The sequence below is a fragment of the Conger conger genome, chromosome 8, assembly GCF_963514075.1.
Source record: "Conger conger chromosome 8, fConCon1.1, whole genome shotgun sequence".
Classification (NCBI taxonomy): domain Eukaryota; kingdom Metazoa; phylum Chordata; class Actinopteri; order Anguilliformes; family Congridae; genus Conger; species Conger conger.
The window spans coordinates 63386190-63403616 of NC_083767.1; the positions used below are offsets into that span (position 1 = coordinate 63386190).

Genomic DNA, 17427 nt, shown 5'->3' on the forward strand with positions numbered 1-17427 from the left:
CAGAGTTGGTGAGAGCCTACGGTGATATAAGAACCATTTATCTATCTATGATTTCTCTATGGAAATAGGGCAGGTCAAAGTCATGAAGTCACACTCATTAGTTTAGCCAAATCAGCATTACAAGTCTCATTATATATCTGTGATAAGTGGGATAAGCTGACTTGGAATTATCCATCAGCAGAATTGGTCAACTCCAATGAGTCATACTAAAATGGCCATGATTTATTCACAAGATAATTAAAGTATCCTGACAAATATCGTATTTTAGTCCAATGAGTGATGCATAAATCACTTTTCTACCTCATTGATTTAGATTTAATCTTCAGAAAAATACAAAGTCCATCCCCTGCCCCTAACACCTTGACATTTAGTACAAGATGCTTTGGTTCTTAGTGTTGCAACTGTGATGTTTTGTACTTTGTGCTGTAATTGTGTGTTGTTTTAATAGTTTGTGTAGTAACTGTGTGATGTTTGGTAGTGTGTGCTGTAACTGTGATGTTTGGTAGTGTGTGCTATAACTGTGTGATGTTTGGTAGTTGGTGCTGTAACTGTGTGGTGTTTGGTAGTTTGTGCTGTAACTGTGTGGTGTTTGGTAGTTGGTGCTGTAACTGTAACTGTGTGGTGTTTGGTAGTTTGTGCTGTAACTGTGTGGTGTTTGCTAGTTTGTGCTGAAACTGTGTGATGTTTGCTAGTGTGTGCTGTAACTGTAACTGTGTGGTGTTTGGTAGTTTGTGCTGTAACTGTGTGATATTTGGTTGTTTGCACTGTAACTGTGTGATGTTTGGTAGTTTGTGCTGTAACTGTGATGTTTGGTAGTGTGTGCTGTAACTGTGTGATGTTTGGTAGTTTGTGCTGTAACTGTGATGTTTGGTAGTGTGTGCTGTAACTGTGTGATGTTTGGTAGTTTGTGCTGTAACTGTAACTGTGTGGTGTTTGGTAGTTTGTGCTGTAACTGTGTGATGTTTGGTAGTGTGTGCTGTAACTGTGTGATGTTTGGTAGTTTGTGCTGTAACTGTGTGATGTTTGGTAGTTTGTGCTGTAACTGTGTGATGTTTGGTAGTGTGTGCTGTTACTGTGTGATGTTTTGGTAGTGTGTGCTGTAACTGTGATGTTTGGTAGTGTGTGCTGTAACTGTGTGATGTTTGGTAGTGTGTACTGTAACTGTGTGATGTTTGGTAGTGTGTGCTGTAACTGTGTGACGCTTTTTGTCAGGATGTGGGACAGAGCAACCCAATGCAGACTCAGGCATAAGGTGAATATGGCAGGTTTATTCAGAACAGGCAGATCAAGAACGTAATCCAAGAATAGGCAAAGTCCAAAAATCAGTAGTCAGTCCAATAGCAGGGCAGCGGTACAAGACAGAGTCCAGTAAACAGCATCCTAATAAAGCCGGCAGAGTTCAGTAGCGGGCAGGCCATCGACACAAGTGTACAAAGCACAAACACATAATCCAAAAGCCAGGCAGAGTTAAAACATCTGGGAATCCAAAAACGGCAGAAAAGAAACAGAATAGAAATGGGTCAGGAAACCAGAGGCTAGAACTGAACAGATACAACTTTACACAAGGAAATAGAACTGACAAATGAACAAACGGACACATTTCCCATTTATTACTTGTATAAATGATATTATCACCTGAAAAATAAATGTTTAATTTCATTTGAACTTCATGCACAGTCCTGTATTTTGCTCACTGCCCCTCAACTGAGCTGCCACTACATTACATTACATTAATGGCATTTGGCAGAGGCTCTTATCCAGAGTGACTTACAGTTGATTAGACTAAGCAGGAGACAATGGCATGGCATTATACAACTGATGTTTAATTTGTTCACACTCCATGGGTATTGTACTTCTGTTACCTAACTTTGGTTGAATTAAACTTTTTTGGCATTGATGGTCTCCCCTTGCTTATTACGGTTGCTTGTTAAGCTTGAGTCCAGCCCCCCTGCTGGCCGCTCTTAATATCACAAGATCTTGGGATTAAACTGGGAACAATTCACAAAATGATTCAGAAGAACCGCAAGTCCACCGGTATCCAAAATAAAAAAAAACTTTTATTTTCAGATTCTTCTTTTCTTCTTTTATTTTTTCATTTAAACATCACATAAGAGCTGTAATATCTAATGTATCTGATATATGTGAAGCCTGTCAAAATGTGTCTGATCTTGCAACAACGAAAATGAAAAGAAAGTTTTAGGATTTTAATACCAATGTTACTTCAGAGAAGAGACACACTGGGTTTCTGACGACAACCTCAAACTGCCTGGGTTCTTCCTCACCGGATCCATCCACAGCAAGAAGCATGGAATGGCAACCTTTGTCCGGGAAGGATTGAGCTGGTCAGCCACCAGTCAATCTCCACCCGGCTGCAACATTGAGTGGCCGGTCACCAAAATCCAAGAAACATCTGTTGTGAATGTATACAAGCCCCCACCAACTGTGCTGACTGTATCATCACTACCATCTGTGACTCCTCCCGCCATCTATGCAGGTGACTTCAATTGCCAACATACAGATTGGGGTTACAACCACACATCACAGGATGGTGAAGCGCTGAGTGAGTGGGCTTCTAACGCTGAGGCATTGCTGCTCTTCGACCCAAAGGAGCCCCCAAGCTTCTTTTCTGCACGCTGGAACTCTCACACCAACCCAGGCCTTTGCCGTATGCCGCAGTAACGACCTGAAACCGGAGAGACGTGTCTTGGACAGGTTCCCTCGTTCACACCACCGGCCATCCATCATCAAAGTACCATCACTGGTACAGCCGGTATCTGGCAAACCGGTCAGGAGATGGAACTTCAGGAAGGCGAACTGGCGGCAGTTTATGGCGGAAACGGAAAGAAGAACTGCTGGTCTCCTGGACCCAGAAGCAGCTGATGTGGATGCTGCATACGCCGCCTACTGTGAAGTCCTCCTCAGGGCAGCAAAGCACAACATCCCACGTGGCTACAATAAGAACTACATCCCGGGCTGGGATGAGGAGTGCAGCTGCCTGCTGCGCCAACACCAGCAGGCAAGCTCCAGGGAAGAAATGGACGCAACAGCAACAACCCGATTGCAGAAGCTGGACGACACCCGAAGGGCCAGGTGGACTGAAGTAGTGGAAGCTATCGACTTCACCCACTCTAGCCGGAAGGCGTGGCAGACCATCAACCTGCTCTCAGGGAGAAAAACAACCCCCCGCAGGTGTCCAGTGACAGCAGATGCCATTGCTTCCCAGCTCCTGAAAAATGGTCGCTTCCCTGATGCTGACAGAAACGTCACACGATTGACCTCGTGTGAGGTATCGTCTCTCTCCAAGGCAGCCAGCGTCGATGCTAACCTCTCAGGAGACTTCACAGTAGCCGAACTAAGTGCAGCAATCAACAAACTGAAGCCGGGCAAGTCATCAGGTCGAGACAATATCCACCCAGAGTTTGTCATACACCAAAGTGAAAGAACATCTTACTGGCTATGCTCGTTCTTCTCATCATGCTTCCGGAGGTCCAAGCTCCCAAAGACCTGGCGCCGTGCTTCCGTCATAGCCTTGCCAAAGCCGAACAAACCCGCCGAAGACCCGAAGTCCTACAGGCCCATCTCTCTGCTCTGTGTCCCATATAAGATCCTGGAGAGGCTGATTCACAGCCGCATCGAGCCAGTGGTGGACCCACAACTCCCACCGGAACAAGCCGGCTTCCGCCGAGGCAGGTCAACAGTGGATCAGGTAACGCTACTCACTCAGGACATCGAGGACAGCTTTCAGGATAACGAAAAAGCTGGAGTAGTATTCCTGGACCTGACAGCCGCCTATGACACCGTGTGGCACCGTGGACTACATCTGAAACTGTTGAGGACAATCCCGGACCGGCACATGGTGAGGTTCATTATGGAGATGCTATCGAACCGTAGCTTCATCCTACAGACCAGCGATGGCCAGACCAGCAGGCTCAGAAAGTTGAAGAACGGTGTCCCGCAAGGCTCCGTCCTCTCACCAATGTTGTTCAACATAGACATTCACGACCTGCCAGATACAACATCTACCAAGTATGGCTATGCGGACGACTTGGCCATCATGCTTCGCCGCCCAACATGGAAGGCGATGGAAGATGGCCTCAACCGAGACATGGGCATCCTGGCAGACTACCTCCAGAAGTGGCACCTTCAGCTCAGCATGGGCGAGACAGTGTCTGCAGCTTACCACCTTAACAATCGGGAAGCAAGAAGGGAACTGGACGTGCATGTTGGCAACAACCGCCTGGAGTTCCAGCAAGCCCCCAAGTACCTCGGCGTATGCTTGGACCGGACACTGTCCTACAAGCAACACCTGGATGAAGTGAAGGCCAAGACAACAGCAAGGGTCTCGCTCATCCGCCGCCTGGCGGGTTCGACTTGGGGAGCTTCCCCCCAGACCCTACGCATATCCACGCAAGCCCTGGTATTACCCGTAGCAGAATACTGTGCCCCAGCCTGGAGCAGAAGTCCACATGTGAACAAGGTAGATACAGTCATCAACAGCGTATAGTTACTGGTTGTCTGAAACCCACCCCTGTGTCCTACCTGCCAGTCCTAGCTGGAATCGCCCCAGCCAGTCTCCGACGGGATGCGGCTACCCTCGCCCTGGCAAGAAAAGCCCAGAAGCACGACTGGCACATCCTACACAAAGCCACAACAACACCGGCACCACCATGCAGGCTTAAGCCATCCCTACAACAAGGCAGCACAGGAGATGCTACAGTCTATCCCTGAGGACTTGTCCAGAGACGCCTGGCTGGCAGCATCCTGGAAACAGACGTGGGAGACGGCTGGGCCCTCCCGCATGCAACGATACATCCGGGACCCAGGAGGCGGTGTAAAAGGAGAAGACATGCCACGCCATCTATGGACCTCACTGAACCGTCTGCGCTCTGGCGTCGGACGCTTCAAGTCATCTCTGAAGAAGTGGGGCCTATCGGACAGTGCGGCATGTGAGTGCGGCGAGCCTGAACAGACTGCCGAGCACATAATCACCGGCTGCCCCCTATACAGCCCACCCTCAGAAGCTGGCCTTTTCGACTTAGGACCGGAGACGAGGGCGTGGCTGCATGACACTGAGTTGGCCATCTGACGATATACGAAAGAAGAGAAGAGAAAGGAGTTCAGCACAATCCACAATCACCTGACCTCAACCCCAGTGAATATTTATGGGGGCACTTCAAGACTGACAAAAGCCAAGCATTCAGTAACAACACAAGGTGCTCTTTGGAACATTGTCAGGCTGGAATAACATGGATCCTGTGGAGTCTGTGCCAGCTCCAGAGCACATTGCCATTAAAGCAAAAGGGGGGCATACCAAATACTAAGAAATTCTGAAATTCATGTACATTTTTCAAAGATTTAACTTTTCACTCCAATTGTTATGCTGGTAATATAAGTTGTAAGGAAAATGTTCAGACTTTTAGACCCCACTGCATGTGATAAATCTGGAGCTCACTATGTGTACCCTGTGGGAATGTGTCATGGGTGTACATCTCAATCAATAAAACTGAATTTCATTTAATGTCTGCTCGTCATCGATGGCTGAAACTTTCTGGTGGAGTTCCTGCAGGCTAAGGATGGCAGCTTTGACTTGTGGATCACTGAGGAGCTCATATCTTCTATCTCCCTGCATTTGAAGCATGAGTTCAATGATCTCTCCCAGTATGTTCACCACAGGGGGCAGGCAGATGACTTGCGGCGTGTAGGTTGTAGCCACGCTCGCTCTTGCAGCCAGCGTGCTTAACATGTTGGCGCCGCTCCAGAATATCTCCTGCATTGGGTTGATGTTGGTGCGCTGAGTGTGGGTTGTAGCCACGCTCACTCTTGCAGCCAGAGTGTTTAACATGTTGGCGCCGCTCCAGAGTATCTCCTGCATTGGGTTGATGTTGGTGCGCTGAGTGAGGGTCGTAGCGACGCTCGCTCTACCAGCCAGGGTGCTTAACATGTAGAGGGCGTTCCTGAGTTTCTCCTGCGCTCGGGCGATGTTGGTGCGCTGTGTATAAACCTGCGCTAGGCTCTGCTTAATCTGCTCTATGGTCCTGCTGCACTGTGCAATCTCATCCTTCTTTTTTGTACATTGCCTTTTTTTTTGTTCCAACTTATAATAATAATTATTAACTTCTCTTTCAGAGTTTTCCACTTCTTCCTCTGCTGTACGTATTGCTGATTTGGCATTGTCCAACTCTACCTGAGAGACCAGAGCAATGATGGCACCTGCAAAGACAAGGTTGTTTTTAACCACCAGAGGTGTACAGGGTTTTACAATTCTACCCAGGCAGTTCCATTCCGATTATCCTCTTTGTTACATACCATCAATATAAAAAACCTAGGACTAATGCTGCATTCACACATGAATCATGGTAGATGGTAGATCATTATATTGGTTGGGAGCACAACAGTAAAATGTTCTTAGGACGGTTGTTCTCCGTAGGTTGCTATGGCAGACGGCACTTGCCACTGCTTTTGCCCCGCAGAGCGGATTTCTTGTTTTTTGACTACGCTCACTGGACATTCCCTGAATAAAGCCCTGATGGGACTTTATTACATCTCTGTCTGAGTCATGCATTTTGGGTGCAACCCCCAAGCACCCGTCTCAATTGGAATAGATGGGGCACAATTGGCTACCAAATTGTGAGAAAAGGAAATTCTACAGCAACTGAAACTGGCAGTTTATTTGTCGACAGTAACTCACCAGCGATGGGTGATGCTACACCAGTGATGTGGAAGAAGGCTAGTCCTATTCCAACATTACGCATAACTTTACTTTCTTCCCTTGTCCTTTCAAGCATTTGCAACTTAACTGAAATTGTGTTAGTTTGGGCATAAATGGACACTCTAAAATTGAGTATTAGACATGTGCCACCATCCTCAACATTGGATAGGTTGATGATAGACTTTCATGACAGAAATTGTAGGTGTAGGTATAAGATCTCAGTGGCAGAGGGGCTCTGCAAGCAAGGGACAAGTCATTTTCATGACCGCTCATTGTTCTACTGGGCTTGATAACATTCATGTGTGTGAGAAAAATTCATTGTTAATTGTTTTTGGAGTTGAAAATTAATTCAATAACATAAAAAAGAAACATTCTGATTACATTCAGACTGGTTAATAGGTGATTAAATGCATTTACTTTCCTTATGTATTGGGGCTTTTTGGGGAAAGTTACCCTTTATAAGAGAAAGTCATTTATAAATGACAATCACCTAAAAGGAAGGTCAAAGGTTAAATTGGAAAAAAATTATTGTAGAATTGATGTTAAGGTCAAATAGAACAAAACAAAAAACAACACAAATAGATTTTTTGAAGTGCTATTTCATAATGTGTACCATCCATAAAGGGTTAAAAAAGAATTTTAGTATAAAATGTATTATTTTTCTTATTCATGTCTGGTTTTCTGTTTACATTAATTCGTCTTTGCACTCGTCTTCCCCTGAATGTTTACTAGCCCAGTCACTCCCCTGTGATGTCTGAGTCTGAATGTTTACGAGCCCAAGTCACTCCCCTGTGATGTCTGAGTCTGAATGTTTACGAGCCCAAGTCACTCCCCTGTGATGTCTGAGTCTGAATGTTTACTAGCCCCAGTCACTCCCCTGTGATGTCTGTGTCTGAATGTTTACTAGCCCAGTCACTCCCCTGACTGCGTGCTTCACTATTTGGGTGTTTACGGTAGTTCTGGGGTTCAACCTTCCTTCCAATCTTGCATTCCTTACTTCCGGCTTCTTTCGCTAGTTAATGTTGTAAAGCACTATTCTTACTAACAACTACTAATTTAGATATTGTACAGTACTAATACACTTACTGTCTGTCTAACTAACAAACTATTGGTCACTTAATTTCGGTAGTTTAGATTTAATCACGTAACTAACTGACTAACATTATCTCCTAGTTTTCCACTCTGTTCCATAACTCCATCTTTCTATGCTATCACTGATTACTTGCTTAGTTTCAGCAAAGTATTCGCACCTGTCTCTCCGTATCTCTACATCTCCCGATTCTGTGCAATTGTCTACTCCCTAGTCCAGAGCCATTTGTATGATATGTGTGTCTTTGTGAATCCAGTCCGCGTTTTCGTTTCCCCATCGTTATTGTAATATTACCCTTTCATGCGTCTCACCTGATGTTTATTTGTTAGACCACCGAGTGACTGTCTGTATTTATACCTGTCCTTTTCAGTTGCATGGTGCTCGTTCATTGTTTCCTGAGTCCCGAGCCCTTTATCCCTTAACCCCAGTTCTAGCCCCCTTGTTCTAGCCCCCTTGTTCTAGCCCCCTTGTTCCCAAAACCTTTGCCGTTGTGGCATTCTGTCTGTTGATTTTTGCTTCTGGATTCCTGTGTATGACCCTTGCCTGCTTCCCCAGGCTCTTCTCTTGTTTTGTGGACTCTGTACCTCTGCCCTGCTTCTGGACTGCCTACCTGGTTTTGAACTCTTGCCTGTTTGGACTACACTCTGTCTGCCCCTTATCCACCTGCTCATTAAACCACCCCCGAGTCAGCTTCTGGTTCCTCTGCCGCCCCCTGCCGTGACAAATCGCTGTAATACTGCCCTGAAGATGGCTCCCAGCAAAATGTATGCATGTTATTCAAGTGTGTTATCAGAAATACATTCCATTTTATAATAAATACTTCCACCGTTCTGTAGTTGTCATGGTGGGAGGTAATACCCCTTGTCACCGCCTGAGGGGTGAGGATCATTGCTTCCACCTGATCCTCGTTAACTTCAGGGTAATTACCTCCCGGGAAGAGTATTTAAGCTCAGTACCAACTACACTTTGGTGCTTGTGTGTCAACTGTTCACTCTTGAGCCAAGCCAGTAAAAGCACATGGTAGACTCGGTTAGTAGTGAGTCGGGTATTGTGCTGGTGTGTGTATTTGACAACATTACAGGTAAGGAAGGCGTGCAGTATTTCTGTATTGTACACTGGCGCCTTACCAAACAAAAAAAGGTTTTGTGTTTTTTTCCCCCGGTATTTGTATTTTGGTTTGCTTTTCTTCCCGAGCTGCGTCTCAAGGTTTTTATTTTATTGTGCCTAGCATTTTACGCTAGGTTGTATTTTCTTTTCGGGTTCCTCAGTTCCCTACCTTTGCTGAGGTCTGACAAAACACCAACTTTGGTTTTGAGTTTTGCCCTGTTTTGTAAGGGTTGCTTTATTTTCGCTCAGCCGCTGTTTCGGCTTTAATTCTGTTACTCTTTAGATTCGCCTCCGGGTTGGTTTTCGTTGCTCCCTCTGTTCTGGGAGAAGGGATTTGTTGAAAACCTCTGTTTCGTTTAGGATTTAGTGGCGAACACGCTTGCGTGCTCGCTTATAAGGGTTTTCCCTTAAGTCGCTACTGGCTCTCCGTCACCCCAACCTCACAGAACACACAAGCCATCTTGGAGCGACCAGCGACTAGTTTTGGAATGGAGGGGGGAGATTCCTCACTAGAAGCGGTGGTAGCTGCGCAGCAGGCTACGCTAAGTAGGCAGGAGCAGGCGCTGCAGGCTCAGCAGGCTGCCACCTTGGAGCAGCAGACCCTAGTGTTTCAGCGTCAGGATGATGTTAGGTGGGCAGCAGGACGTGCCAAGTTTTCGCCAACTAGCGAGTGAATTTCATTTAGCGCAGGTGCGCGAGGCATCCCCAGACAATCCGTCACCACCCACTCCTCCCCAACTTGCGGCTCCCCCTTACTCGCTTACTATGCCTATGGTCTGGGAGCCCAAGCTACAGTTACCGTTGCTGTACGGGGGAGAGGCGGGCGAGTGTAGGGGGTTCCTCTCGCAGTGTCTGATTTTCTTTAAAGCACAGCCTTCCCGGTTCTCTACTGAGGACGCCCGGGTAGCATTTATTCTCTCTTTACTGACCGGTACCGCCCTGGCCTGGGCAGAACCACTGATCCGTGGCCAGTCACCCATAATGAGTGCCTCTCAGTCCCTCATCCAAGAAATTACCAGAGTATTCGACCATAACATCACTGGCAAAGAGGCCGCTGCCCGCCTAAAGCGAATGAGGCAGGGGACTCAGAGTGTAGCCAAATTCTCTGTGGCATTTCAGGCTCTGGCCGGGGAGACGGGGTGGGCGGATGACCCTCTGATGAGACTGTTTATGGGGGCATTATCAGACCCTGTTAGGGATGCCCTCGCTACCCTGGAATCCCCGGAGACTTTCGGGGCGCTGATTTCCACCGCCATTCGAATTGATAACCGGATGTGGGAACGAGACGGGCAGAAATAATTGGCCTAGCCCGCCGCCCCTAGGTAGGACTATACGGGCTGAGGGGAACCAGGAGACACACAAAGGGGAGGAACCGATGCAACTAGGGGTTACCACTCTGGCATGTTCACGAAAGCGACCCGGGAGAGAAGGGCTATGTTTTCTTTGCCATCGACCAGGGCACTTTTGCAGAAACTGTCCTGATCTAAAAGTAAAAGAGCAGTCCCACTAGTGGAGGGAAAGTCACGAGTGGGACCGCTCGAGGGTATTAGCTTTCGCACCATCATACCAGTTGAGTTCACTTGGAAAGGGGTCACTGTGGGGGCAGAAGCCTTTATAGACTCCGGGGCGGTGGATAATTTTATTGATCGCCAGTGGGCGAAAGGGAAGGGGCTGCCGTTTCGCTCTATGCCGCAGCCTCAGTCGATTATAGCACTAGATGGGCGTCCATTGGGGACCGGAGTGGTCCTCCTGCGGACAGAGCGGGTGATTATGCGTATCCCGCTTCGGGGGCACTGGGAGCGCATATACTTTTATGTGGTGGAATCCCCAGCGTATCCAATAGTTTTAGGACACGTCTGGCTCGTTAAACATCAGCCTCACATAAACTGGGGTAGCCGCAATAACCCGGTGTCTCAGTGGGGTCCGCAGTGCGCCGCTCACACGGACCGTGGGAATGCTTCCCCGACCCCTCCCACTGAGACTGACATAGGTTCCGAACTGGACGAGGAGGAGTCTAGGGAGCTCCTAGGCTCTGAGGTTAGGATACCGGAGGAGGAGGAGCCGGAAGGGAGCCTGGTGTGGGACCCAGTCTGCGACTGGAGCCTCCCTATAGATGAGGGAGAATATAGTGACGCTACAGACAGGGAAACCGAGAGCCTAGAACAAACCCCTATGAGTGGGAGTGAGGACCGGATGGTGGGGGCTATTGCATTCCCGCTGCCATCAAATGTCCCGCGGGTGTATCGTGATTTAGCTGAGGGTTTTAGTAAACAACGGGCAACCACGTTACCCTCCCACCGTTCGTACGACTGTGCCATAGATTTGCATCCAGGTACAGTTCCGCCCCGGGGTGCACTCTATTCATTGTCAGTGCCGGAGAGCCGGACTATGAAAGAATACATTCAGGAAGCCCTAGCCCTCGGGTTCATCCGACCGTCCTCATCACCGGCTGGGGCGGGGTTCTTTTTTGTTAAAAAAAAGGACGGGAGCCTGAGGCCCTGTATCGATTACAGAGGACTGAACGCCATCACCGTAAAGAATAGGTACCCCCTGCCATTGATGAACTCGGCATTCGAGCGCCTGCAAACAGCCTCAGTATTCATGAAATTGGACCTCCGTAATGCGTACAACCTGGTACGCATACGGGAAGGCGATGAATGGAAAACAGCCTTCAACACACACTCTGGTCATTATGAATATCGGGTTATGCCATTTGGCCTCACCAACGCCCCCGCAGTGTTTCAGGCGCTCGTCAATGATGTGCTTCGAGACATGCTGGAGAGATTCGTCTTCGTCTATCTAGACGATATTCTCCGCCACCCTCTCAGAGCACATTCAACATGTAAAAACGGTACTGGCACGCTTATTAGAAGCTCGCCTTTTTGTGAAGGCAGAGAAGTGCATGTTTCACGCGAGTTCGGTGTCGTTCCTCGGTTTCATCGTTTCCGCCCGCAAAACCGAGATGGACCTGTGAAACAGGTGCAGAGATTCCTAGGGTTCGGCAATTTTTATCGGCGGTTCATCCGGAACTTTATCACGGTAGTCGCGCCCTGTTACGTTCCACGTATGTATGTCTGTCTGTTTCCCCCCCCCTTAAACTCTACAGATGAAGCCATCAACCATTTCCATTCGCTGTCCCTGCTGTCCATCATCATTGCCCTGGTCCCGCCTCCACCAATCACATCCCTCTGCTTATATAAACTGTGTTGGCTGCCCTATAGGGGGCGATGCTTGACTTGCCCATTCATTGCCTTCATAACCCTGTTGTGTGCATGCGTGTTCCTCCGTTCTCCTACTCCTGTGAATGTGGTTGTCCGTGTGTAGGCCCTGGGGCAGGTAAGACAGAGGCCTCTATACACTGTTGCTGCACGTAGGGTGAACCATTGTTTAGACACCTTAGGAAAGGGGTGATTGCCACCTATGTACTTTTGATTATAGAGTAGAGATATTATTTTGTTACAGTTAGTATGTATTTTGTTTTTAGCTCTCTTTGGTTTTGTTCATTTAATTGATTTGGCAACACCCAGGTCCCTTGGCCTCGTACCCGATGTGTCTTTGTCTTGTTTGAAAACTGTAAATAGCACCGCCACTGTACATTTTTGTAAATACAACTATTGCACCTCAAACCTGGTTTGTTCGATCATTTTCACTCCTCAAATACATCCTCCCGGTCATTTTTATTTAATTATAATTTTGTTGCGTACTCCCTCCTACGCCCATCACTGCGCTCACTAAAAAGAATGCCCCGGCGCATTTCGTCTGGACCCCTCGGGCGGAGGCAGCGTTCGTGGAGTTAAAGAAGAGGTTCTGTTCGGAACCCATTCTGATAACCCCAAACCCGTCCCTTACGTTTATTGTGGAGGTTGATGTCTCTGAGTGGGGGGTGGGGGCAATTCTTTCACAACGGTCTCCCCAAGATCAAAAAGTGCACCCCTGCGCGTTCTTCTCTCGGTCACTGTCTCAGGCTGAGAGAAACTACGACTTGGGGGATCGAGAGCTGCTAGCAGTCAAATTGGCCTTGGAGGAGTGGCGGCACTGGCTTGAAGGTGCAGAACATCCGTTCACAGTGTGGACGGACCATAAGAACCTGGAGTACATCCAGACTGCTAAAACGCGCAACTCTCGTCAGGCCCGCTGGGCACTATTTTTCGCGCGTTTTTCTTTCACGGTAACGTACCGCCCCGGCTCTAAGAACATTAAGCCAGACGCTCTCTCACTGGTTGGCGACAAAACCGACCGGGAACACAATCCGGAACCTATCCTTTCTGGGGTTAGGATCATGGCACCAGTTATTTGGGGGGTTGAGTCAGCCGTGCGTAGAGCATTACGTCGAGACCCGGATCAAGGGGGGGGTCCGCCGCACTGCCTTTTTGTGCCCGCGGGGGTCCGGTCCCAAGTGCTGCAATGGGGACATGCCTCACGGTTAGCGGAGAGGGATGTCCGCGAATTTGTGGTCGCATGCCCAGTTTGCGCACGCAGCAAGGGCTCCCACAGTCCTACTGCGGGGCAGCTACATCCGTTACCGGTTCCGAGGCGGCCCTGGAGTCACATCGCGCTGGATTTTATCACTCACGGGGTTCCCACCATCCGAGGGGAGAATGGTCATTTTAGTGGTGGTGGACCGGTTTTCCAAGGCGGCCCACTTCGTGGCACTGCCAAAATTACCTTCGGCAGTGGAGACCGCACGGTTGGTGGTCGACCACGTGTTCCAGTTGCACGGGTTACCTCAGGATGTGGTATCGGATCGGGGTCCCCAGTTCGCATCCCGGTTCTGGCGGGCGTTCTGTTCCCTGCTGGGTGCTTCGGCTAGCCTGTCCTCTGGTTTTCACCCTGAGATCAACGGGCAGACAGAACGCACCAACCAGACCCTAGAAAATACGCTACGGTGCCTGGCGGTTGACAACCCCACTTTGGGGAGTCGTCAGCCTACGTGGGCAGAATACGCCCACAATTCGCTACAGAACGCGTCCACAGGGCTCTCGCCGTTTGAGGCGCAATTCGGGTACCCGCTGCCACTGTTCCCGGACTTGGAGAGAGGGAACGAGGTGCCCTCGGCGGAGGCCTTTGTTCGGCGGTGCCGGGCCACATGGAGCAAGGTGAGGGCTGCAACCAGAAAAGGTGGGCCAACAGACGCCGCCAGCCGGCGCCCTGCTACAGGGAGTGTAAGCTCGCACCGCGTTTCGTAGGGCCGTTCAAGATCATTAAGAAAATCAATCCCGTTACGGTGCGCCTGCAACTGCCCCGGTCTATGAGAATCCATCCCACATTTCACGTGTCTCGCCTTAAACCGGTGTCGACGAGTGTGTTGGCTCCTGCGGGGGTCCCGCCACCACCTCCATGCCTAATTGACGGGGAGGCGGTCTACAGCGTGCGACGCATCCTGGCGGAGCGTCGCGTGGGTAGGGGCAAACAGTATCTCATAGACTGGGAGGGGTTTGGCCCTGAGGAAGGATGTTGAGTCCCCTCGAGGGACATTCTGGACCCTGAGCTTATCCATGAGTTTCACAGGCGAGGGGCAGAAGGAGCGTCTTGGGCCGCTCCTTAGCAGAGGGGTCCTGTCATGGTGGGAGGTAATACCCCTTGTCACCGCCTGAGGGCTGAGGATCATTGCTTCCACCTGATCCTCGTTAACTCCAGGGTAATTACCTCCCGGGAAGAGTATTTAAGCTAGGTACCAACTACACTTCGGTGCTTGTGTGTCAACTGTTCGCTCTTGAGCCAAGCCGGTAAAAGCACATGGTAGACTCGGTTAGTAGTGAGTCAGGTATTGTGCTGGTGTGTGTATTTGACAACATGCAGTATTTCTGTATTGTACACTGGCGCCTTCCCAAACAAAAAAAGGTTTTGTGTTTTTTTTTTTATTTCAGACTCGTGTGAGTCGGGGGTAGAGGGACGTTGTCCCCGGTATTTGTATTTTGGTTTGCTTTTCTTCCCGAGCTACTTCTCGAGGTTTTTATTTTATTGTGCCTAGCATTTTACGCTAGGTTGTATTTTCTTTTCGGGTTCCTCAGTTCCCTACCTTTGCTGAGGTCTGGCAAAACACCAAGTTTGGTTTTGAGTTTCGCCCTGTTTTGTAAGGGTTGCTTTATTTTCGCTCAGCCGCTGTTTCGGCTTTAATTCTGTTACTCTTTAGATTCGCCTTCGGGTTGGTTTTCGTTGCTCCCTCTGTTCCGGGAGAAGGGATTTGTTTAAAACCTCTGTTTCGTTTAGGATTTAGTGGCGAACACGCTTGCGTGCTCGCTTATAAGGGTTTTCCCTTTAGTCGCTACTGGCTCTCCGTCACCCCAACCTCACAGTAGTAGTGTCTGAAATTTCGAAACAGAAATCTCTCTGAACCTCATGCAACAATGGTGCACATGCTTAACGAGATAGAAATTGGTCGTGTTTGTGGTGTTAACCCCCAAATGCTCCTGACGAGCTGGTCGGGGCCTTGCATGGCAGCCAATCGCCGTCAGTGTGTTAGTGTGTGTATGAATGGGTGAATGGAGAAGCATCACTTGTACTGGGGTTTGGATAAAGGCGCTATATAAATGCCTGCCATTTACCATTTAAAGAGGGAAATTCTGGAGCCGCGGTGGTGCAACAGACTAAGATGCCAAAGTTTGGCCGGCTCACTGCTCCAGAGGGAGCGTCTCGGCAGGGTTAGCGGATGGCTGTGCACAACAGCACCCCGGCCGCCTCGGAGTCACGAGCACGTGACGAGACGAGACGGCTTGAAGAGACCCGTGTTCTTCTCGGATCGCCATAGGGACGGGGTGTGGCCGGTGTATCCCCCAGCTAACACTCATTGGATCAGATAGGGCAACCAAATTTGTAGAAAAGGGGAAAATCTTAAATAAATGTATTTAAAAAAAGGGAAATTCCACAGTAACTGAAACTGGCATTGTAAAAATGCACATCATTTTCCGACAGTATCTCACCAGGGATGGTTCCGATGATGGGGATGAACATTATTCCGATTGCAACATCCCGCACGGCCTCAGTCACCCTCTGCTTTCTTTCAAGGTCTTCAAGAATTCCCCGAGCAGAATCTCGGGCTCTCCGAGCATCATCTAGAGACTTTCTGAACGTCTCCATGCAGTCAGCTATGCATTGGCTTTCTGTTTCCAAGTTTTCCAGTTCTTTCACTTTATTTATCTGCTCACGGTCCAGTTCTCCTTTCCTGGCGGTCAGACTCTCTGTGAGTGCATCCACCTGCGACAGCTGACTGGACGCAGCAGATTCAGCCCATTCTAGGCTCCATTTGGCCTGAACAATAGCGTGCTGCAGCGCTAGTGTCTTTGACTCATCATAGGCCAGCAGAATGGTTGCAACGGTTTTGAAATGCTCAATTCCATTTTTGAGCTGTGGGATAACAGCCCTGATGAAATTCTGCTCTTGCTGTTGTGCATCCTGCATTGTCTCTGTGGATGAAAAGCATATTCAAATGAGAGATTACAGCACCTTTTATGAATGCAGTGAGCTCCTTTTTTTTTTCCTGTGCTGCACAATAATAGATTTGTAATCAGACAATTATATTCGCGTAAAGCCGTGTATATGAATTATTACTGAGCACACATGCTCCTTTGCAGGCTAACGTGCATGGCTTTGTTTTTTTGTTTTTGTTTTGTTTTTTAAATTACTCTTGAACGATATTGGATGTTAGATTTTCACGCGATTTGTACAGTGTAAAGGGAAAACTGCGCAGTTTCCCGAATAGAAATACTAAGAACACATTATTTCAGTCCAAATGTCGCCTTCTCGATTGCAGGACAGGACAGTACACTAGCTGCATTGACGGTAGGTACTTTAGCAAGCATTAAACTCAAAATGCTGAAATTAAATGGTCTAAAGTGTCGCCGTATTTTACCCAAAAGGACTCAAAACAATGGGACGCGCCTTTGCAATAGACAGACGTTCTTTTATGTCTTCTTATTTCATGAAGCTTCCTTAACGGTCACGCTCGTAACTTTAAAAAATATAGGAACTTAAATTAAATTGATCTGCGTTAGTTACCTCCCAGTTTCATGTGAGCGAAAAACAAGTTCACTTTCAAAAAGCCATTAAATGTACTTGACTGAAAATATTTATTTCTGTGGCAATGTATCCACCACAATAAAGGCAATATTATACCATTTCATTAGTATAATGGCCAAATGAAGTCTGTTCACCACAATATACACCGGAAGGGTAAATGTGAAATAAGTAAGTTAGAAAAACTTACGCAGTGCACTGTAGGTGGCACTTGATCACTACACCTTTGACTGAAGATATTACTGTTTAATAATGAGAAAGAGCTCACCTGGGTCCGTAATATCGAAGTGTGGGATAATTTGTTCGTTCGTCTTCTCCCTGGAAGCGCACCACTGGAGCAGTGGACCTGTGGGTGGCTCTGTATGCTGGGATCTGTACTCGTGGTGTGAGAGGCTGCGGCTGTCTGCAGGGGAATGTATTGTTAGCCCTTGAAATTGTACTTCCCTGTCGGGTCTTTCAGCCCACTTTGGGTGTGCACTTTGAACTTTGCTGTGCATGGCTCCGAATA

General features: G+C 48.3%; 1 protein-coding gene across 1 annotated transcript; it reads right to left on the reverse strand.

Moving 5' to 3' along the window:
* Positions 1–1248: 1248 nt before the first annotated feature.
* On the reverse strand, positions 1249–17314 carry LOC133135415 (uncharacterized). Its single transcript, XM_061252399.1, has 3 exons — positions 17188–17314; positions 15827–16309; positions 1249–6210 (listed from the first exon to the last, which is right to left on the reverse strand). Exons 2-3 carry the CDS (start codon positions 16302–16304, stop codon positions 5495–5497), a joined length of 1194 nt encoding a protein of 397 aa, XP_061108383.1. The 5' UTR covers positions 16305–16309; positions 17188–17314; the 3' UTR covers positions 1249–5494.
* Between the last annotated feature and the right edge of the window lie 113 nt (positions 17315–17427).